Raw genomic sequence first — 23,905 nt, 5'->3', positions numbered from 1 at the left:
TGATACCACAAATTGCTTACTCCTCTTAATTTGTATTCTGCAAACATATTCATTGTCGTACTTTTATTGCCGCCTGCATGGGCGCGTTAACCATTAAGCGGCATCTACTGAGAAACATCGTGTCGTACGTACCAGGCCTGGTCGCCGCGACAGAATCAACGAGGACACTTCGGCAGTGTTAGGTCAAACTTATTTGAAGGGTAAAAATTATTTATTCGGAGGGGATCACAAGCGTGTAAAGAAAGGCGGCTGTGTCAATTTGTGGTATTTTTAAGACAATATGTCGGACATTTATGTGGGACAAACGTCTATGATTGTAAAATGCTGCACGAATTCTATAACGTTTAAGTTTTCGTCATGCTGTCGATGACGTAAATGAAAACACGCATTGAATACTGCCTAGGTTTTGAATGACACTTGAATAGAATCGTCCTCTTCATAATTGTAATTCTATGCAACTCGACATAAGAATTGATCACCAATCTGTTCTACCAGCAAACCAGTGCTCTAAACTAAATTTGATGCAAAGTTGCGTCGAAAGGTCTCGAAACATTGATTCTAATATTAAATATTAATATAAAATTGATATACTTCCGTCACCTCCATTGAGCTCCCCTCCAAATGACAGTCGACATGGTCTGAAAGACCACGTGACGACAAAATCTGCATAAAGTATTCAAGGCTTAACCCACTTTCAGCGGCTGTGTTAGCGCCTTTACCTGATTTCAACTACGATTTTTTGTGATTTCTCTACGATCAGCTGGCCTTGACTTCAATATTCTCGCTGCTGTAACCATGGGGACCATCAAGGTTACCCTAATTTATACATTTGTTTTGGTACAAGTTTTTCTGCCAAGTTCTATTGCAGGTAAGTTTAATTTACCGACTAAAAATGTATGATGGAACATGTATAGTCACAAACCTGTTTTCTTGGTAGGTCTATGCCCTTACTTTTTATTCACTGATTTAGAAAATGTCTTTTCATTTTGTCTGAGAAAGATATGAGACTACGTTTTAAAGTTAAGTCTTCGTCCTCTTTCCTTTATAAGATGACTCTAGCGTTTACAAATTGGAATAATGTCAATTTAAAGCGTGTTACTTCCGCCTAACTTCCTGCAACGCTGTTTTACAATCACATTCCTTCCCTGGTACAGCTAGAATGTCAAACTCCTTTGAAAGTATAAAAAAGTTGACGACGAGAAGAAGTTTAAAAAATCGCTGTAACTTTCTCAAGAAGCAGATTCTGCTTGGTTGAGTGTATGCGTACAGTTTATGTGTTTGTTGTTCAGTTCACTGTTTATAACGTGTACTTTCAAAGCTGTAATCTTTGTGACAGCGAAAGAGTTGACAGACAAAGGACTAAATTCCGAAGGCTGGTCAGATATTGTGATCTGAGCATGACTCTGGATTCCTAGTATCTTGGAGTTATGCAATTTAGTAACTTGAAGGCAATATGTAGAGTCTCGTCGATTTTTCCTTCATTTGGAATGATAATGCAATCATATGATTGCATTTCTAGCTGTGAACTGAGTAGAGAATCTAAAATGCTTTTCGACTTTTATCATAATTTAGTTTGTATGATCTGTGCATACTGGAGAAGTTTCTACAAAGCTGTACGTAATGATAGTTTTTCTTCCATGCATCTAATTTCACCACCGTCGCTGATATGTTCAGATTGTTTCGTACATTTCGGCATTACTTTTTGAGGACACATGGCCATGAGAAATTATTGTTTTCGTCTGGCAGAATACCGAATTGCACCTGATTGTATAGATTGTATAGAATCGACCAATTGAATACCCACTGCCGTAATCACACTCCACCAACACACTCTATTTACTGTCTGACAATTGTTGTTCAATCATGTCGTCCCCGTTGGCAATAGCCATAGCTACCAGGATTTCAAACGTCCAAAAGGAAGGCGAAAGGTCGACTATTTAGTCGTGGTTAAGTTGCATAAATGTTTGTTAATTTATAAGTGTCTTACATTGGTATTTCTCATTGGCCTTTCGTAAACGAAATGCGTGAGGTCAACTAATCGGATGGATTTCAAGGTGACCATTACAAAACAAAGCATTGCGACAGAACATAAATCAAATCAAAACTATTATATTGCAGAAATTAAATTTAGAAATCTTCTTTTCCATCATAAAAAAGCCTAACCATGAAAGTAACCGATAACTTATTTTCTCAATTTAGATGATAGTGTCCGACATTTTCGAAAGTTAAACTTCTCGGCTGTAGTTATCGTCTGTCAATCCTTCAGGTTCGATTTTAGATGTTTTTATACCACCACCACAATCTTCAGTACTATCACCTTCGCCAGAAGAAGCACCACCACCATTATCATGATTATCATCGTCACTACCATATCGCCATAATCAATATCATCGTCATCGGCAGCAACAACATTCCTGATTGGCTCCTTAACTTATGATATTGTAGGAGGTAAAACGTTGCATACGACAATTTAGATATTTCAAATTGAACATATTAGTTTATTTGCTATCGATATAGTGAAGTGGTCTTAATGTCGCTAGCATTTAAATACAGTGACTACAAATGATGAATGTTGCGTACAGTGGTAGCTGTGGAAACGCAGCTATCTGTTGGCGGGGTAGCGGGGATCGCTATGTGGGTCAAAGGTCAACCCCGCCACGGATAGCTGCGGGCCACCTGCCATCGAAAGTGGGTCTATTACGACGACACAACATGTATCGGAACTTTGAACAGCAAAATAAACCAAAGTGAGCGTAATTCAATAAAATGACCTATACCTGCCTGAACTCTGATTATTGCTCACTCCCTAACTCCTTTTGTGAACAAAATTTCTGGTTCGTTTACGTAATTCGGCCGATTTTCCAAGGAGTACTCAAGATTTTCACTCCAGCAGCGAACTTTGACTTCTATTGATATGCTAATAAGGATGTCGCTCGTTCGAACGTGAATAGCGTAACGGTCGGTCAGATCCTATTAGTGGAACTGTTTACACTGATATGGGGGTGAACAGATCGAAACCTGCAACATGCCTTCTTATCAAACAAAATACGACCTTCTAAATTTATGTTTTATGAAATTTTTATTACATATCATGTTAAAATGTATCACCAAATATGGAAATAACTGTTTAATATAAAAGTTTATTCCATAGATTTTCAAGAAATGTTTAATTTCGTAAGTAAAACCTAAACTTTAAGTGCAGGTGTTCTGATTGGGATCTATGGGTGTATAATGATCTGGAGGGAGCGAGTACGTTGACCAGGGTCTATATGAATATGTCAACGTTGGTATAACTGATACCACACGGTGACTGATACCAGCCGTCTCCCTGACATGCCATGGATCAAACGGCAAGATCGACAGTGCAAATATATAAAAAAAATTGCGGCTAGATTTCCGAGATTGTTTAATTCCAACACTTAACTTTACGACTGAGCTGTCGAGAGTGTTTCAAATGTAAAACCACAAATAGGCCGTTTTTCTACAGCTTACCATGTGATGTTTAAAGTTGTACAAATTCAAGTTTTATTTCACGCGCGACGGTGTGAAACCAAGTAACTGATTCAGAAACGATCTTTTGTAAAGATTACGATGTGATGTGTAAAGTTGTACAGGTTCATGTTTTATTTCTTGATTGTTCATTTAGAAAAAGTTTGATCGATGTAAAACATCGTTTGGCAATACTTTCCCTCAACCTTCGAAGTTGAAGCAATAACTCGAGTTTCAGTCTCGAAATTCGAGATATCTGGATATACCTCTATGCTGGTGCACAGCATTCTGTTAAAGAGGATAATTTGTCTGGAAATGTGGAATTTATCGCCCGGCACCATATCAGCGCCAAGTCGGATACCATTATACCATATCAGCGTTCAACTGTCGCGTTGTTTTTCACTGATTGAAAAGACTAATGAAACAAATCGGCGAAAGTCTGATGCCAGTGACGATTCGAGACAACAAAATTTCTGGTTCGTTTACGTAATTCGGCCGAACCAAGGAGTACTCAAGATTTTCACTCCAGCAGCGAACTTTGATTTCTATCGACATGCTAATAAGGATGTCGCTCGTTCGAACGTGAATAGAGCATGACCCGAAGGTCGGTCAGATCTATTAGCATATCAATAGAAGTCAAAGTTCGCTGCTGGAGTGAAAATCTTGAGTACTCCTTGGAAAATCGGCCGAATTACGTAAACGAACCAGAAATTTTGTTCACAAAAGCAGTTAGGGAATAAGCAATAATCAGAGTTCAGGCAGGTATAGGTCATTTTATTGAATTACGCTCACTTTGGTTTATTTTGCTGTTCAAAGTTCCGATACATGTTGTGTCGTCGTAATAGACCCACTTTCGATGGCAGGTGGCCCGCAGCTATCCGTGGCGGGGTTGACCTTTGACCCGCATAGCGATCCCGCTACCCCGCCAACAGATAGCTGCGTTTCCACAGCTAGTACAGTGGCTGCCTTTGGAACTGTAAATGACTGTGGCCAGTGTCGTTTCTATGACGTTCCGTGTCTGCGTAATTTGCTTGCTTTTTCGCGACGTTTCTTTCCGGTTGTTGAACGCCAAATACCCGACACAATGGAAATTCCCATGACGAAAGTATATGGAAAGTACCGTTGCTTTTGTAGTCACAACTTACAGTACCATTACTCGTTGCCTTGACAACAACAGTGACCAGTCATTCTATCACGAAATCGACAAACTTTGTTCTACATTTAGACAATAGACATGACCTGGACCTTTGCCAACAGTCGACCACACACTGAACTGACTTCAAATAAAGTACGTATTCAGTCAATCGTATAATAGGTAGACAGGAGATCGGCACAACAAATCTAGCCCAAGGAGATCGTTTTCAAATACAGCATATATTACAAGGTTCGTCGGTTGGTTTTCATAATACAATAACATGACGCCAGCTGTTACCCTTTTCAAATAGCCAATCAAATGAGATGACTGGCCACTGACTTCATGAAGCGAAAACGACATTTGCAAACTAAAGACATTTGCAGCACGTTTTTTGAATATTTACGTCATGTTTGATTATATTGATCTAATGTACTATTAGTTAGTGAAAATGCGTTGCAGTCCAAATAAATAGCTCCTTTTTCAGGAAACTGTAATTTAGGAAATATTTAGGTACTTAAGATAAGACTGTGTTACTGCAGTATTTTGTACACGTATAGAAAACGCCTGTTTGTTAAGATCGAAGTGATTTATTCGTGACAAACACTTCCCCGTTTACAGCTCGGCACTTTGAAAATGCTGCATATTGCTATCGCACAGTTTTTGGAACTCTGTTTTGTTCGTTTTCCTTGTATTGAATACAGAAGACTAATTAGATGAAAATATATGGTAACTGCGAGTAGTGTAAGGGAAAGGTGGTCTGTAAGGTTTGGTGTTTCATGCCCCACTTATAACTCGGTTGGCTAGGTGGGGGCTATATGAGAGCATGATAGAGTAGATCCAGGTTAGAGGTTACTTTGGTCAAACAAAATTGGCAATCCATGTATATGAACACTTCTTTGTTTACAGTCTTTGACAGTTTTACAATGAACGCCTTTGACAACTATGACAATAGGTAGTTCGGAGTCAAAGGACGCATACACGTTCAACGTATAGTCGGATCTAATATTCCAGTTTCCACGTAGCTATAGTGTGTCTTCATTTGAATGCCATCGGTGCTGTTTTCAGTGGCGTAGGTGACATCATAATTTCTGAATTAAGTGAGTGTTTTTAAACTGGCTTATTATCATTGCAGATGTATTTTATTGGCGTTAGCAGTCAGATTCGGTCTGCTGACACACTTTAGTATACTTTACACAATGCGCTGCAGGCCAGTTGATCTTAATATCGATGAGTCACTCGGGAAACCCCTGACGAACCCCGGCAAATTCCCCTTGTGTGTATTTTAGTCCACTCTGTATCGATTATTCTTTATTGCTGCTACGACAATGATATAGCGACAAGTTCTAGTCCCATAATTTAAAGACGTTTGCTCATAAATCGTAATGTAACTGATGAAGTTGCATACACACCTCGCAAACATTTTTCAAACGCTTTGGTAACAACACAACATAACCTGAGCTACAGAGGGCGCAGTTGGAATTCACCCTAACCCACGACCACTTGTAGGATTTTTAGCAATTGTGATAACATTAAATGAAAAGATAGATGTCATTAATCGTTTAATAGATATATAAAAAGTGACAGTTTTGTATTTGTACCAGACACCGACATATGAAAAATGTTGATAGTCTTCACTACAATACGCAGTTGCCCAATTCCTAATCATTCAGAGATTGCTTCGTCCCCTTGCATTTACTCTCTGTGCGCCCCTTTGGTGTCTAGCTTGGAATTTCAGGATGTTTTCCCTTTCACAGCTACAGTGTAATATAACATATGGTAAAATCTATCAATGACAAAGCTAGCAAGTAATAGCCACCTACTCTCAGCCTACTCTCAGCCTACCCTCAGCCTACATGCACACACATTGTTGCATCATAGTCGTCCGCATCTACAACCGCCATAGTAGCCATTGCGCTACAGCGACACCAACGCCGTATTATACATAAGAGCAAAATTTTATCGTATATAGTGGTACGTATACTACGTTCTGGTTTATGTTTAATCGCAGTCCCTCAGTGGTGGAGGGACAGAGGTTAAATAGACTTAGGGACTGGTCATTTCTTCAGCCTGGGGGGGCCGGTGGATCATGGGGGGTCACCCTGTTTTTGACTTTGGTGATAGGGGGGGTCACCATGTTTTTGAAATGCCCAATAGGGGGGTCATTGTGTTTTTGAATTTTGAAACAGGCTCATCATTGCCTAAATGCTAGTGTCAGCCACAAATTTCATCATTCAGTTGTATTTTTCGGCGCGCCCTTCGGGCGCGTAACTTTATTAATCAGTCATATTTTTCAGCACGCCCAACTTTAACATATCAAGCATACATACATCAGAGATATCTGTATGTTCAATATTTTTCAGCGTGCTCTTCAAGCTCATTAATTTAATATATCAGACATTTTTCAGCATGCCCTTCAGGTGCATGACTTTAATATACAAGGCATATATATCAGAGATATCAGGATGGTTCATATTTTTCGGCGCGCCCTTCGGCGCAATACTTTAAAAAATCAGAGATATCTTGATGTTTGCTAAGTGAAAGTGTACCATTATGAAATCTGCATTTCATATGAAAAGGATGACAAATTCCTGATACTTTTCTGTTCTCTCTATGAGAATTCAGTATGAGAAAGCAACATGCACAAATATTTCACAATATATATTTGATACAGTGACTTATTTTAGGGATAGAAAAATGACAAGATATCTTTCCTTCTCATTGATGCAATTATTTTCCTTTGTGTCACAGGTTTTCTGTAGAAAGATGCTTTTTTATGAACAAAATAACAGTTAAAAAAGGCAGTTTTTGTCATTATTAGCTGTGCTTTTATGGTTTCAAAGTTACAAGAGAAGGTCCTCTCAGACACTGTACACATCAGATTTGGCTAAAAAAGCTCTCTATGGCTCCTCAGGAGATTTAATTGGATGGTTGGCAAGTCTTAACACCCATCAAAGTTTTTGATTCACTGCTTTTTCCTCTTTGATATTAATGATTGTCATCCATTTCTGTACAACAGTTCAGGACATCTGGTTAGCATAGAAAGTGTGAAATACATTCACAGCTCATTCAAAATACAGCTCATTCAAAATGTACTGTATTCAAACTTTAAGATTGACACTTTGAAATTCCTATCTTACAACTGACATGTCAACAATTTCATTAAAACATAGAATGACTATTTAAAATATGAATATATGTAAAATGTAAAATATAATATATATACGTACATATATATATATGTATATATAAATATATATATATATATATATATATATATATAACACAAACAGCTGTAGAAAGATGCTTTTTTATGAACAAAATAACAGTTAAAAAAGGCAGTTTTTGTCATTATTAGCTGTGCTTTTATGGTTTCAAAGTTACAAGAGAAGGTCCTCTCAGAGTGTATTTAGCTCTACTCTAGTATTGAGCACTCTACTCCAGCTGATCTTGAACTAAACAAGTATATATATATATATATATATATATATATATATATATATATATATATATATATATATATATATATATATATATATATATTATGTCCATCTTTTGTTTTACCTATGTCGGCGCCGGGGGGGGGGTCACCCTGTTTTTGAAATTTGGAATAGGGGGGTCACCCTGTTTTCAAAATTTGGAATAGGGGGGGGGGGTCAGCCACTTTTTGACGTCGGCAAAAAATAATCCACCGCCCCCCCCCCCAGGCCGAAGAAACTGACCAGTCCCTTAGCGGCCACGGATTCCTGGGTTATACAAACCTGAAAGATTGTTTCAGCATAGTATTATAGACTTCAATAATTTAATGACTAGGCTACCTGTTCTCGAATCTGTTGCAAAGAGTACTCCAAGTGACTATTTCGTTGAATATAGTTACTTACACTTCACGCTGAACCCGAGACACCATATCTACGATGGGCTCTTGATCTGAAGGCCTATGATACCTCCATAACTTAAGCGGCTGAAGCCTAGCATCATACTTATTTATTACATGCCTCGTATACCGAATGTCGCGTGCTCCATAGTATTCAATGGTAACTCGTCTAACATGGGAATAAAACATATTATTGTAATTTGCAAATAAAACCAAATATTTGTAGAGAAACCTATGTAAGAGAGGTAATGAAATAATTGTACTCTAAACGAGGAACGAGGCAGGAGACCATTTGCTTTCCAGATGTTGGGTAAATTGTCACCTACCCACAGGCATATAGCTCCTTGTTTGAGCTGTAATATATTGTGTTCTGCTAATTCTGGCAATTGCTCGCGACATCAACACGATCAATTCACAGCTGTCTTTTATTTTACTACCATAGAACCCTAATAGAACCCAACCATTGAAAGTCTGACATTCGGCTCGACAGTTAACCTTAAGGGAACGAGCACAATTAACGACAGGGGGCGGAAGAGAAAATTGGATGGGTTGGGCAGGAAAAATGTGAGTGTGCCGTGGGCAAATCATATGGATATGAATTGGACAGAAAACAGTTATATGTGTTTTTATATAGGTTTTTTTCAGATACCTGTTTTCTGACGTTATCCATTGGAAGGAATGTATTTCAGTGACTGACGAGCACAATTATTCAGTGAAGGAGCATCACCTCATCTTCGCATGAGTCAATGTTCTCATTGACAATAGTTTGTGTTTGTACGCACTACTCCTAACTGTCAAATTGTGGGCACGATAAACAACAGCAGTAGTTGACTACGTCTATCACAGAACCACCAAAAGGGCATTACAGTGGGTTGAGGAAATAAAGCTTTGTTTAATGCTCATGTAATATTACTCCTTCATAAATAATGAACAGACCAAGCGCATTTTAATACTGTCTTACATGAAATTTGAAAGTTTCGAAGGAAATTCAGCACAAGTACCATGAATACGGACAGCAAAATTTCAGAGGTAATCGTATCAGCTTAGTCCAGACTCCACAGTTCCTGGGATAGTTCAACATACAGTTAAACCAAAATATTTCATTGTAAACTTGGTCAAAATATTTTATATTGTATAAATGAAGAAAGACTGCTAGGATTTGTTGTCGATCAACACTTGAACTGGAAGTCAAATACTAATTCAATTTATAAAAAGGTAAATTCACTTATAGCTTTACTCAGACGTATAATACGGTATTTACCATAAAGCACTAGGCAAACATATTACAATGCATATATACTTCCCCATTTGGACTATTATTGCAGTGCATGGTGTACAAGTGCAGCTATAAACAAGTTATTCAAATTACAGAAACGCGCTATGCGTGTAATGATAGGCACTAAGTATAATTATCCTACGATGAACTTTTTAGATCATTGCATATTATGCCTTTACCTGATAGAATTTATACAAAAATAATGTGTTTAGTGTTTAAATCTTCGAAAGATATAGCAATGTTCGCGGTGACTTTTTTCTCCTCGCGTACGGCATACGCATTAGTCTGCTAAAATTGCGTAATGGCTGGATTTGAGTGCGTAATTTCACTTCCGCAATTGATTGATGAAAAAACTGACTGTAAAATACAATGTTCCGTTGAGTATTAAAACCTACACTACATATTCGGTATGTACGATGTAACATTATTTTAATGAAAACAGTTTAACGAACAACTTGAACAATGTTGAAACGTAACAGCGAAGGGTATACATGCGACCGTCAAAACACATCGGGCAACCCAAAAGTTAGAGTTATGGCAGCTTATCCAGACACTTCTGCAGTGTTCAAAATTTATCGGGATTCCGACGAGCTCTACCGATGAATAATTTTTCACGGACTCGTAGAGCAAAGTTGAAAGAAAACAGATTTGTCTGCTTCGACGCCATGCTGCATGTGTGCTTGATCAAAATTTGGGAACAGCGAGACGCGATGATCGTGCACGGTTGGCATTTATATAATTTGTCGCAACATTTCTGTCAATCACTCACTTTGTGTCATAAGTTTCAGAAACTATCGCTCGCCTGAAAATTAGCAACGTAATTCATAGGCACAGCTGACATGATAACATGCCTAACGTGATAACGTGTGAACTACGATGCCGATTTTTCAGACAACGCCCAGAGAATCCGAAACTTTCCACACAAAATGAGTGATTGACAGAAATGTGTTGCAACAAATTTCGTCTGGTTGTCGCCTAAGCTCAGTCGTGGGGAGTGCTTTCGGTGTTATCCTTTGCGTATAGAAAACGCATAACAATGAAAAAAATGCGTAGAGAGTCAATTTCAATGCGTAAATACGCACGATTTTTGCGTAAACGCAAACTCTGTATAGGCCTACTGTATATGACGGAAATCTTCCAATATGTCAATCAGTGTCATATCCGTGTGACCAAAGCTAGCTTCCAAACAAAAAAGCATAAGATCCCTAGAGCCAAACTGAATGTTTTTAAAAAACACATGGTCAGTACCGGGAGCTAAGGAATGGACTAAGTTGAAAACAGAAATTAAATTTTCTGAGGCACTTGGGCAGTTATTATCAAAATAATATTGGACAGATTTTTAAATTTTCTTGTTGTTACTGTTAAACGTGGTAGTTGTTATATGTGGTTGTTTGTATTAGTACTTTTTAAAATTGTCTTTGTGGGTTTTTTATCTTAAATTTGTTGTAATGCCGAGGTCCCTCTGGGAGATAAACTCTCTCTAGAGTTTACCAGGCTACCCTCATTATGTACCTAGATGCTCCTCAAAATATGATCAACGTAACTTTCAATACCGTGTTTCCAAAGTGTGGAATGCGTTACCAATTGAAATCAAACTATTGTTCGTCGCACCTTTAAATGTGACTTGAAAGATTATGTGAAAATGAATGTTCCATTGTAGATGCAATTATTGTAATTTTGGTTGAACCCCGCTGAAAATTACTGTACAAGTATCCCTGCCGCTCAATGTGTGTGTATATACAAACACACACACACACAATATATATATATATATATATATATATATATATATATATATATATATATATATATATATATATATATATAATTTACAGAGGTTGATGGATATATAGATGAATGTACACATTCTTTATCAGTTGAGGCTTCTGGGTTCAGTGAGCATCTTTAAGTGTTGGCCGATGTTTTGGGGGCTACGATAAAAGATAAACAAAATATACTCTCTCTTCCAGCCTCCCCTCCCGTCCTTAATTGTGCTCGTTCCCTAGGGCGCATTTCAACGATAATCGTTTGAAACTGTTTTTGTTCTTCCAGATTATGCTGGTCTACAACAAAGCGAATTTTCGTTCATCAAAAATTACATCTCGGAGAGAGAAACTAAATATCTGACATCGATGAAAATACAAACAGACCCAAGAGATGAGACACACGAAGAATTTGTTGTTGGCATACGTTTTCGTTTCTACAGGCAAAATGTTAATGCCCGTGACATATTTTCATTGGCACTGCCTGGTGTTGACTTTGAGTTGGTTTTGCGCGGATCAACGGCCTTAGACGAGACACAGGTCGATAGCCTGTTCGAGGTAAGTAGCGATGGTGTGTGAAAACATGGCCATTTAATTTGAATCTCACACATCGTCTACATTGTATCGTCTACCTGGTTCTCTTGTACTCATGGTCGGGGCATTTCTATTTAGGTGACGTAACTTTTATCTTGTAATAAAATTATGGGCGCAGCGTGAAATGCATTCGTCATACATATGAAAGCAAAGTGAAAATCGAAAATTATCAATTATATCGAATGATATGACAGTTTTTGCGATCTTATTGTGCTTAAGACAAATAGTACATCCACCTGCCATTAATGCCCCCCGCAACGTTGTTTGAACCATTAAATAAGCATTTGACTATTAATGCTTTTTATTTACTTGCTTACATACCTACCTACCTCCCTTCCTCCCTCCCTTCCTCTCTCCCTCCCTACCTACCTACTTATCTACCGACCTACATATACCAAATACCTACCTACCTCAGTCTCCCTCACCTCCCTACCTCCCTCCCTCCCTACCTACCTACCTATGTTTGTCTGTGTATTATTTCCTTTCGACCTCCGAAGAATGCAACATGTTGTGATGCACGAAACAGACAAAAGTGCAACCATCTTATCGCGTATCACTGAATTCTAGCACTTGACCTATGGCATTGTTTCCTTCCTGTATGTACTTTGGCTCAAAGTCCTCCCTAGCCGATTTGGACGGAAGTTATCTTTTGTCAACGGATAAGTAATCAGGAAGACGCAATCAGGACGCCAAAATGCCATAGTATGGTTGTTGGTTCATTTTTTTCTGGCGAGGGAAGCAAAGACGATAAAAACAGTTAGTCACCAGCTTCAAGTAAAATATCATTCTCTCTGTTTTAGGAGGATTTGAAATCATACATTGAAGAAACAAGGAACTTGGTCGATAACTTTGACTCTTATTCAGTGGAAATGAAGACTGCATTTGTAGATTCACATTTTCTGATGTACGCAACCCAGACTTTCTGGAATGATATCAACGATGCTGATAAGAATCTGGCACAAGTCTGTGTCAACCACTACACACACGACCCTGTCTTCGCCAAGGCTTCATCTGACGGTAAGGCAAATTGAACTCATACCTTGGACTGTGTCTTTTAGAAAAAATCGAAAGAATTGCTATTGTAACTTATAAAACTTCATCGCAGGTAGATGTTTCTCTGTACCATACTGCATTACGAAGCTCAGTAAGCGATAATCTATACTACAGACATCAATACTAAATGTTGATCTATAAATAACATGCGTATAGTTAGGCACTGTATCATTTTATATAATTTTATACATCAATCTTTTGTAAATTTTTTGTTACAGAAAGATCGATTTATGTCATGAACAATGAGCTAAAGAAAGACTTTTGACCACCTGACAATTTTACTGGTTATAAACCGATACTAATACTTTTCTCCGACATTTAATTTTAGTTATTTCCGTTGATAGCTCTTTACGCTGGATTTGAACAAAATGTGAGATAATTTCTTATAACGTTTACATTGAATTTTTGAAAAGTTTCTGCTCCGTTATACACAATTTATAAACCAACCATGCTTTGAAAGGAATAAAAGCTGAAATATTTCAAACAATATTTGCATTTAATGTTACACTCTAAAATACATTATTTTTTTGTAATTTATCAACATGTTTATATCTATCAATCAATTTTTTTTTCATTTTTGTATATATTGACACTTCTCAATTTTTTATAACATATTCATTGGGATAAATGGGGATAAGATTATCTTCTGCATAATATGCTGATAAAGATGAATGCATATCATACAACCTTTCACCATGGTTTTTTTCATCCTAGCAATTTGAAGTATCATAATTTTTTCATTATTCTAGAGGAGAATCACTAATTTACTATACTATACGCATCTTATAACCTGTAAATATTATTCTACAATTCTTAGACAAGAAAACACCGGTCTAACTGTGCCTTGAAACTGTAGAGAAATTATCCATAATACATTGCGACATGTATATATACTGATTAGAAATACTGCTTATTTGAAAGTTTTTAAAGTATTTGGTCACACGAGCGATGGCGGATGCTTTTTTATTCGCTAGATATTTACATGTACGTCGTACATGCACATGCGTACTTCAAACAATCTCTATTGTTCGCATTATCCTTCTGATGACGTATCAAGTGATTTTATCGACCTTTAGGTAACGGCGCGCACATTGTTCAGTTCGTAATTCCAGGCATTGAAGGAGAAGTAGATTGACTGATATTTGAACACGTCCAAACATCTATAGTATTGCTTTCAACAGTATAAAGCAGTGTCGCCATCTTCAGACTTTGTTCATTTTCAGGGTTTCGTTTTCACAAAGAACTGTCATTGTGACATTGTAGTAACATATCACAGGGTGTTTTGCCATCAGTGTTCAATTTCTCGCGGATAGGCGAAACAATATCAATTTGTTGAGAGACCGTACGTAGGCTTATATTGAGGAAAGTAACAACATAATTACTTTATCAAATAAGAGTCTCCTTCCCTTCTTTGTAAACTCACACAAATTAAACCTTGTATTTCTTTGTAGATAATCAAACAGGGTTCTGATATTTAACCTTCCGTGATAGGGCTTTTATTTTACATCTCGTAATGACGAGAATTTTATTTGTGTAGTTTTGCAGGTAACTGCATTTGTATGGGTTCCACTTTCTTAATTTTTTAAATGCAAAGAGAGCTAGCTGAGAAAAAAATATTGATGTAATAATAGAACATTGCTCCTACGAAGAAAATATGCCAGACATCGAGTGATGTAAATTATTGCTGCGATTGTATACACTCTACGCGAGTGAGCTAGCATTTCTTTCTGGGGGTAAATTTACAGATAAATGGTTTAATTTTTAATATACAGAGTTCAAAGTCAGATTACAAGGAGACTGCGGCCTGATCATGGATTACGCCAGGAGTATCAATGACTCCATGTCTACATATGATCCATGTTATGACGGTGAGTCAATCTCTAAATATCTGTAATTTTATGAATGTATTACACATTTGGGAATTATTTATTTTATGAATTAACCAATATTTTGTACACTCTGGTCAACATAGGTGTTGTAAAACTGCGAATGCTAATTGTTTTCTGAGGTTTGTGATAGCAGCTGAAAGTGAAATAATATTCGATATATTCTCATGGCTTAGCAAAACTTTTTCCCAATACATTGAAGAGTTATTCTCTCTATCGGCGATTTTTACCTGTTCATTAATTTTATGGGAAAAAGACTAATGTAAACAATATGCAACACAATTTCGACCTGAGAGAGCCCGTGACTATGCGTTTGTATTTGGTTGATACCGAGTCGTATCGTCCACGAGGCAAAGCAGATTTCTCATCACAATTTATGTTATAAGCTCTTTTTAGATTCTCTAAGAACTTTTCTTTGAATATCACTGACTTCAAATGATTCATTCTTAAAGATCTTTAAAGTATTCTTCAAGTAATACTTTATTTAGAATCCTTAAGCGGATTTATCATGGCAATTAAAATTTAACGAAATGGACTATTAGGAAAAAACTGCTTATGTATATCTCTGTATGTTAATAATTTCCCTTTTGATTCACATTTATCTGTTTAACGTAAACAGATCTACTGTTTCCATACGGAGCTGAATTCGGAGATAATGTAAACGAGAAGAACGATGATGGCGGTTCAGGAGAATACTTCGTCTCTATTCCATTTCCCTTCTTTGATGAAAATCACGATTCTCTCTGGGTACGTGTCACTTCACCCTCACATCAAATTATGGCTTTAAAAATCGTGGTGGAGCATTTTTAAAGAGAAGTAATGTGTTTCTTCATTTGTCAATTCTGTACCGTATTATAATTGCACGAAATCGCCACTCCTTGAAAGAGAAGGTATTTTATTTCCTACGCTACAGCGTTCCCGCGTGCATCAAGAATCTGTCTCTTGAAGATCGTTGTGCTAGCCATACAAATCATAAAAAGTGTTGCGATGATCAGATTGATTGTAGATTTGGTGATGAATTTTGGTGTAAACTCTCAGTCTCCTGACAAATAATTCATCACTCAGGATTGTCAGCTGAATGCAAGGTTATAATGATAGTATAATGCAAGGAGGGAAGTAGTTCTGATATATTTACTGTTTGTTCCTAATCCCCGTGCAGGTGAACACAAATGGCGTGATTTCATTTCTAACCGAGGTTATGACGTTTACTCCTGACCCGTTTCCCTTGGATGACAACCGACGCTTGGTGGCGCCCTTTTGGGCAGATGTTGATACAAGAATCGGAGGCGATGTCTACTTCAGAGAAGTTACAGATCCAAACGATCGTTTGTTGAAGAAGACGAAGGAGTTGATTGTTCAACAGTTTGCAGACCATCAGAAATTTGAAGTGATGTGGCTTTTCATCGCAACATGGGATGACGTTGCTTTCTACGGTTCGTCTCCAATTGGAAATCTAAGGTATCACACCATCGAATCTACGAAAAAATATTAATTACTAAATTGAATAAAGGAGAACAACATTATACAAATTCAGTGAGAAATGTAATTAACGCTAACCAGATATCACATTTGATAATTTTGTCATCGTCTTTTTTTCCTTTATCCAACTTTCTTGGCTTTAGGTCGGACTAGTAGCCACCAATTATTGTGACATGTCAAATGTTGGTAAGGCAGAACAAAAAAAATTGTGCTGTTCCGATAACCCGACCTACCCTATTTTTACCTCGAGACCCTAAACTTTTGGAGCTACGTAACACGGAAGTAAAAAAGAAAGACAAAAAACCGTAAAATCACGCGTTCGTTACTTGGCATTTGATTTTTGTTTGAACAAGGATGTATTTTATGTTTTTTCCCTTTTTATACATTTTTCTGGAAATGTTTTGGCCAGTGTTTGACCGTCTTGAACCTCTGAATAATGCACATTTAAAAATAAAAATATATTTGTAAAAACAAATCCTGCCGACCTACCTACCCTATTCTTGAAAACCATGTTATCGGAACAGCACAATTATTTATTTTGGCCTAACGTAGTTACATTTGAAGTACATTTGTGAAATGTGTTGTTGTTTGTTGTGAAATTAATGCCCAGACTGAAATTATATAATAGTCACTCTTTGGCATGTTAAATCATGTCCTGAGTTTGGTAACCATGAATATTCGATGAAACTGATGAGACGTTTCTCAACTACATCTTTTAACATTCAACGACTTCCTTTCTAATAGAGGAACACGTTCCAGTGCGTGTTAGCAACTAATGGAAGACACTCGTTCGCTCTCTATCACTATGGTAACGTGACGTGGACAACCGGTGCTGCTAGTCAAGGTGATCCTGATACAGGATTGGGTGGAATACCTGCTCAGGTACGCTTTGACACCTATGAACGATTTATGCTTAAATATTGTTGTGGTTTAATTTTACAGTTGTGCTGTCACGTAGAACAAGTCTAAAGTCGCTCTTCTTTTTGCTTTTTAGTTTTACTGTACCCTGTCTGAAAAAGGTTTGCAAAACTAATCATGCACTCAAATAACCTTGATTCTGCATTCGTAAGGGTTGAATAGAACAAAGGTGTGAAGCGGTGAAGTTTATCTTTGAAAAAGCAAACTTCCTTCAGCACATTTTTTTGATACCAGAAAACGTGACATCTTCTCTATGCGCAGTATAGAAGACATGGTTTGTCGTCAGCTCTTTCAGTTGATCATTCGGTCGAGAATGCGATAACTGTAGATTGGTTTTAGGAAAATGAAATAAAGTTAAAACAGATATTCTCTTCAACCAAAGGTCGGTTTCAACGCTGGAGACGGAATTAACTTTGTCCTTGTCAATGGCTCAAGGACTCAAGAAGTCGTGAACATCGATACATGGGGTAACGTTGATGTGGCTGGTAGATTCTTATTCCAAATTGACAATAAACAAATGGCACCAGGGGGATGTAACACAGAGGGTAAGTGTTGCTTTTGTCGATTATTGCAAAGTGAAAATGTAAATCCAGGAAACTTGACAAGGCATAACAATAGGAATCTTACCAAATTCAAATAAGATAATTTCTGCTTTTTTGTAGTTCTTTTACCCCTGATAATAAAACAAAATTAAGAAACGTGCCCATTGATTCTAACAACCCACACATTGATTCTGAAGCCAAATTATAGATATCGCATATTAGGGATAATTGCGAAGAATATGGAGTTTGTGCAACATACGTTCTCTATCTCTTTTGCTTTCCATGCATGTCAATAGAATCTGATCACTGAATTCATGTCAATAGAATCTGATCACTGAATTCATGTCAATAGAATCTGATCACTGAATTCATGTCAATAGAATCTGATCACTGAATTCATGTCAATAGAATCTGATCACTGAATTCATGTCAATAGAATCTGATCACTGAATTCATGTCAATAGAATCTGATCTCTGAATTCATGTCAATGGAATCTGATCACTGAATTCATGTCAATAGAATCTGATCACTGAATTCATGTCAATAGAATCTGATCACTGAATTCATGTCAATAGAATCTGATCACTGAATTCATGTCAATGGAATCTGATCACTTAATTCATGTCAATAGAATCTGATGACTGAATTCATGTCAATAGAATCTGATCACTGAATTCATGTCTTCTTGTTGCCGGGGTGCAAACTTTGGTGTTTTCTTATTTATTTCTTTGTTTCATTAATTTTGATGAGGATGTCGAATGACACTTCTTCCGTTTTTCTGAACGTTGACATGACATGAGATTTCCATAAACTAATCTTTACATCTCACTTCCAAATCCACCCCGTATAATAATCACCTATCTACTGCTGATGCTTGACATAGCGCAAATTTTGCCTCTAGAGTCTTACTTTGATTCACATCGTTTTTACTGGGTTAACTATGTCTTTCCACACAGGTGTACTGAGTGTCTATCCAAGCTTTGGCTACATGCTGGGAGGACAGCGTATTTATGTCTCAGGACCATGCTTCGACAATACTGTTGAAATATCCTGTAAATTTGGAGATAATGTTGTCAAGGCAACCATGGAGAGTGCAGTCGTGGCAACATGTACAACGCCAATCTTTTATGAAGTTGGTAGAATTGAATTCCGCCTCTCAGCGGATGGAGGAGTCAGTTTTGATAAATATCGTGGAATTTTCACCGTGGGTATGTCATTTCTGATGAAAAATCTTTTCTATGAAATAATCTTATATGGCCGTTTTCTTAACGAAAAGCGAAACAGACTTCAAGACGTATATAGTCGCCTGGAACTAATATGTTGACGATCTTTACACTGTATCATTAACACGATTGGAACTAATTTGAGATAATCGGATCTTCATATTTTTCAAATTTATCAAAAGTGTTAAGTGTCTAAAGCTGAATGTTGCAATTTTACAAATTACTCATAAAACCAAGTGTGTAACTTAAAACGAAAAGTGGATGAGGTTACACTTGCAGATTAAATAGACACTACTTCATCATCCAATTATCCAAAATAAGTTCCAATCGTGTTCATTGCACTTTGACTCATCAGTGTTAGATAGTTCCTGTACATTTGTTTGATACCTGATATGGAATACTTTGAGGCCGGTGGCCTATAGTATCTGAATAAACTTACTTATTATTATTGTTAGATAGTTCCCACATCTATAGTTCCCACATCTACCACACTGCAAAACAGCGCTAATCTGTGACAGGATCGATGCATGGAATACTGAATGAAATCGTCTACTTCAGAGGAATGATACAGCCACTGGGAAAATATTGAATGAACGAATGAACCATCAGTTCACCGATAAAAAACATTCTATGACGTAATGAACAGGCACGTCTGAATGTTGATGGACCAACAAAAAGGCTAACAATCAAAAAATAAATAAAATAAATAACAAGGAAAAGAAGAAACGAATGATAAAATAAATGTAATTTACAAAGCCTTACATGTTGCGCAACTAACATTCCGGAATACGTTATAAGTATGAAACTATTTCGGTACATTTATCTTTATTTCCCTTTCCATATTTCTGATTTAGTGAGTGAGGAGTATAGAACATCAACCGTGAAGAGAGTTGACTCAGCAAATTGGCACACTCTGAACGATCTCACCATCGAGTGGGACACTTCAGAATTCTTAACCAGTCGATTACATGTCTCCCTCTACGGCTATGTAGAAGACGTATCTGCCGGTTTGAATTTCATTACACATTTGAGCCCAGACCCTATTGACAATAGCGGGCGTTACACCTTTACGAGACAACCCGAGAACGGAGCTTCATTTCACGCTGGAGTCATTCGTCTCTCGGATCATGAAGTCAACTTCGATGAGTAAGTATCGTTCTACAAAACAAACGTGGTACATTCTTTTACCCCTCTAGAGAAAATCGAAAATATATTGCATGGTAAAAAATATAACTACGAGTCTGTGAGGAGTTTCTTTTCCGTATACCAGTAGTCCTTATTTTGAACAGAGATACTGTTTAAAGAGACTATCGTTTTCGCCCTGAAAAACTTTGTTTGACACCAGTGTTTCCCTACTAAAATTACATTCTGTTGTAATTCAAGGCATACAGTGTCACCCTACAGATAATTCGTACTGTTGACTGAACTGTGAACATACATTTGTATCTTCTTCTTTTTTTGCACGTGGATAATAGAATGCCTTTTACCAAACCAATTTTTCTTGTATGCAGTCACCCACAGTCTCTCTGGAGCGATATTCACCCCCTGAAGTGGAAGTACAACGTCGATTCGTACACTTTCTGCAAAGACACTCTATATTCTGACTCCGAGCGGAACCTGGAGTTTCTCGATGACCTTGAACCATGTCCCTGCACTCTACAACAAGCTAGGCTTGACACCGGAAGATACACGGCACACCCAAGGTGTAATGAGGCCTGGTCACATAACGATGACAACTGTCACAGAAAACTGTTGGCTCATCATTGCGTCAGGGTCAATGAACCGAGGTAAATTTATCATCAGCACAGTCCCTCCACCACAGGCACACAATGGCATGTAAGGGAGCCGTCATTATTTACGACCTGGGGATCGGAGGAATGTGAGGGGGGTCACTCAAAATTGAAAGCTACAAGGGGGTTGCTCAAAATGTGGAGAGAAAGAAGGGGTGTTACTCAATTTTTGGTGCAAAATGAATTGAAACACCTCTCAGACTGCACCATTTCACACATCAATTTCTCAAAATTTTCGATGCGAGAGGGGACACACGCCCCCTTGGCATACGTGTTCTCAAAGTTTTACGTAGTGAAAATAAAATATTGAAAAAATCTCTCAAATTGCACCAGACTGTACCATTGCACACATCAATTTCTCAGTTTTTTCACACAAGAGAGTACAACTTCCTCTGACACTTCCCCTCAGCCTCCCTCGTGTTCTCCCCGCTGTACTTTCAAATTCTGTCGCGTCAGACCTTGTCATGATACCCATCCAAATCAGACGATACTATAAGGTTGGGTACTGGTTATAGAATGAGCTTTTATATCTATATGTTGGTTTCATCTTTTTCAACCGTCATAAAATAGCTGATGATAATCCAGCAGGGTACACCTGGATGTGAAAGGTCTTTACTATTGCTATATTTTTGTAAATTTCACAAATACATGGCTTGATATTAAACTTTTCTAAGTTGGGGGGTGGGGATCAGTTACAACTTCTGTGTTAGAGAGGGGAGGGGCTTACTCAAATTCATCAGGGTTGGTAGGGGGTTACTTGAAATTTCAGAGTTTCCGATGAAATTCCTCCGACCCTCCCCTAAGGCCGTAAATAATGACGGCTCCCTAAGGAAATATAATACATTACTGCTCATAACATCTTTTAATGACCGCAGACTGGTGATTGGTTTCCACTATAATGTATTGTTTAAGTAGAACAGTTTGTTGTACCATTCAAACCTGCAGAGATACACTAAGTCACGTTGTTAACTCAAACTGTAAATATGAAGACTGGATTGTTATTATTGACAGTTGAATACAGGTCCGGACTATTGAATTCAAAGTAGACTACGATCATGCATTTACATGACGAGATGCTGTGTTTATTACGAGCTTCATCAATAGTGGTTATTTCAACATGCAATGTAGAGTGGAAATCTTGCCGTCGTCACAAACACAAAAAATTGTGAATCAAGTCAAGTATTTATCAGTTTTCTTTCCCGTTTGTCATTTTGTCAGAAGGATCCTTTTTACACCATCAACTGTGCCTTCCCTACGACCTATATATCTAATAATAGATACCTGGTTCTATATTTGTTACATTGCATTCCAGTGCAAAGGGCGCAGGACAGCAGTGTTGCTACGACGAAAAAGGAAACTTACTAATGGAGCCAATCAGAATAGCGGAGGTACAGCACATCGACGTCATCACGGTGGCATTCATCCGTACAAAGAGCCGGGAAAGGTACCCTACCTGTCACACTACCTAACCGATATACTGCTGTGGGAACACTGTTGTATATTTGGTTCACACTCTCAGCTGTGCGATGACTTCTACATGAAAAGGCCGTCAGATGGTTGCTCTGATTATGTACCTCCTCAGCCAGGTAAAGAAGGGGTGACATTTTCTATAATCTGCGTTTGATGACACAAAGCATGTCAATTTGTAAGACAACTTAGATACTGGGACAGGAAATATCTGCTTCCTTTTAGCTTTTATGTCACCAGGAAAGTGGAAAAATGCGCTTATTTCAAAATATGTAATTGGGTGTCATTTACGTAAAACGGTCCTTTCGAAACGAAACCAACATCAACTTTCGACAATTCTCAAAAAAAAGTAATTCAAATCAAGTATGTATTTACATAAACAGGTGTTTTCTTTACTTTTCATTCATGATTTCTTGAGTCGCCTGTTTCACATTCATTCTAATGACGTCATTCTCAACGTGTATCCCCAATCGCTAAATCTAACCAGAGTTTGATCCTCACGCTATGTTTCCGTAACTTGATACCTGCAACATATGTTCTGCACGCTTCCAAAATAGAGATTTCGCAAGTACTTCTTGCTTTAGCTTGCTTGCATATGTTTAAGTATTTCACCGCGATAGCAGTATTTGACTCTGAAGAATAGTATATAGTTCTTTTCAAAAATGTCAAAGAACATAAATCTATAAAAAAAAAATTGAAACAGCTGATCCGATTGCTTTGAAAATAACTTGACGAGTTCATAGGGAAGATGTCATTCAGGTTCGCCTGAATTATACCAAAAGTATTAATTCCATCCAATTGCTTTCATATTTAATATTAAGCTATTTTTAGTAGTTCAGCAGTATGAAAGCAATTATCCTACACTTGCTTAAAGTCGATGAATAAAAAATAATTTGCAACAGTTTCTCTGTGCAACCCACCATGTCAGGTTTTCCTGGCAATCGAACGTATTACCTTTGAGTCTGCGCAGTAGTCTGTTTCTGTGGCATTCACGAGAGAAACTCCCCTGTATAGCGTCCACCCTATTCATCGTGTTCACACAACTCACACGATCCATTTGAAAACAGAACACAAATAATCGCATTCACCCCACTCACACGTTCACAAATCACAGACTTGAACCAAGTCTACAAATGTCCACGAGAGCGTTTGTTATACATGCCTCCATCATCTTTGATTGAATAGGAATACTTTAGCATTGACTCAATTTTTGAAGGTGGCGGTATCGGAGACCCACACATTCGCACCCTCGATAGATCTGAGTATACCTACAACGGTCTTGGTGAATATTGCCTGATGAGAACAACTGACGATTGGTTTACTTTGCAGGGAAGAATGGAACAGCTCGAAATGACTACTGGTGAGCCTATCTGTCAATTTTTAACTCACAGACAACACAGATATTGCTTTAAATTCTT

The 23,905-nt window shown here is 37.6% G+C and overlaps 1 protein-coding gene across 1 annotated transcript; it reads left to right on the top strand.

Moving 5' to 3' along the window:
- The first annotated feature begins 686 nt into the window (after window positions 1-686).
- On the top strand, window positions 687-23,846 carry LOC139132322 (uncharacterized protein K03H1.5-like). Its single transcript, XM_070698712.1, has 13 exons — window positions 687-868; window positions 11,824-12,092; window positions 12,929-13,145; window positions 14,954-15,049; window positions 15,687-15,814; window positions 16,227-16,525; window positions 17,293-17,428; window positions 17,847-18,009; window positions 18,964-19,215; window positions 20,085-20,376; window positions 20,742-21,017; window positions 22,333-22,606; window positions 23,704-23,846. The coding sequence occupies exons 1-12, from the start codon at window positions 796-798 to the stop codon at window positions 22,487-22,489; spliced, it is 2,358 nt and encodes a 785-aa protein (XP_070554813.1). The 5' UTR covers window positions 687-795; the 3' UTR covers window positions 22,490-22,606; window positions 23,704-23,846.
- Window positions 23,847-23,905: the final 59 nt, after the last annotated feature.

This window comes from Ptychodera flava, chromosome 4 (genome assembly GCF_041260155.1).
Source record: "Ptychodera flava strain L36383 chromosome 4, AS_Pfla_20210202, whole genome shotgun sequence".
Classification (NCBI taxonomy): domain Eukaryota; kingdom Metazoa; phylum Hemichordata; class Enteropneusta; family Ptychoderidae; genus Ptychodera; species Ptychodera flava.
The sequence above is the reverse complement of the archived record's forward strand: the minus strand, read 5'-3'. Positions and strand labels throughout refer to the sequence as shown.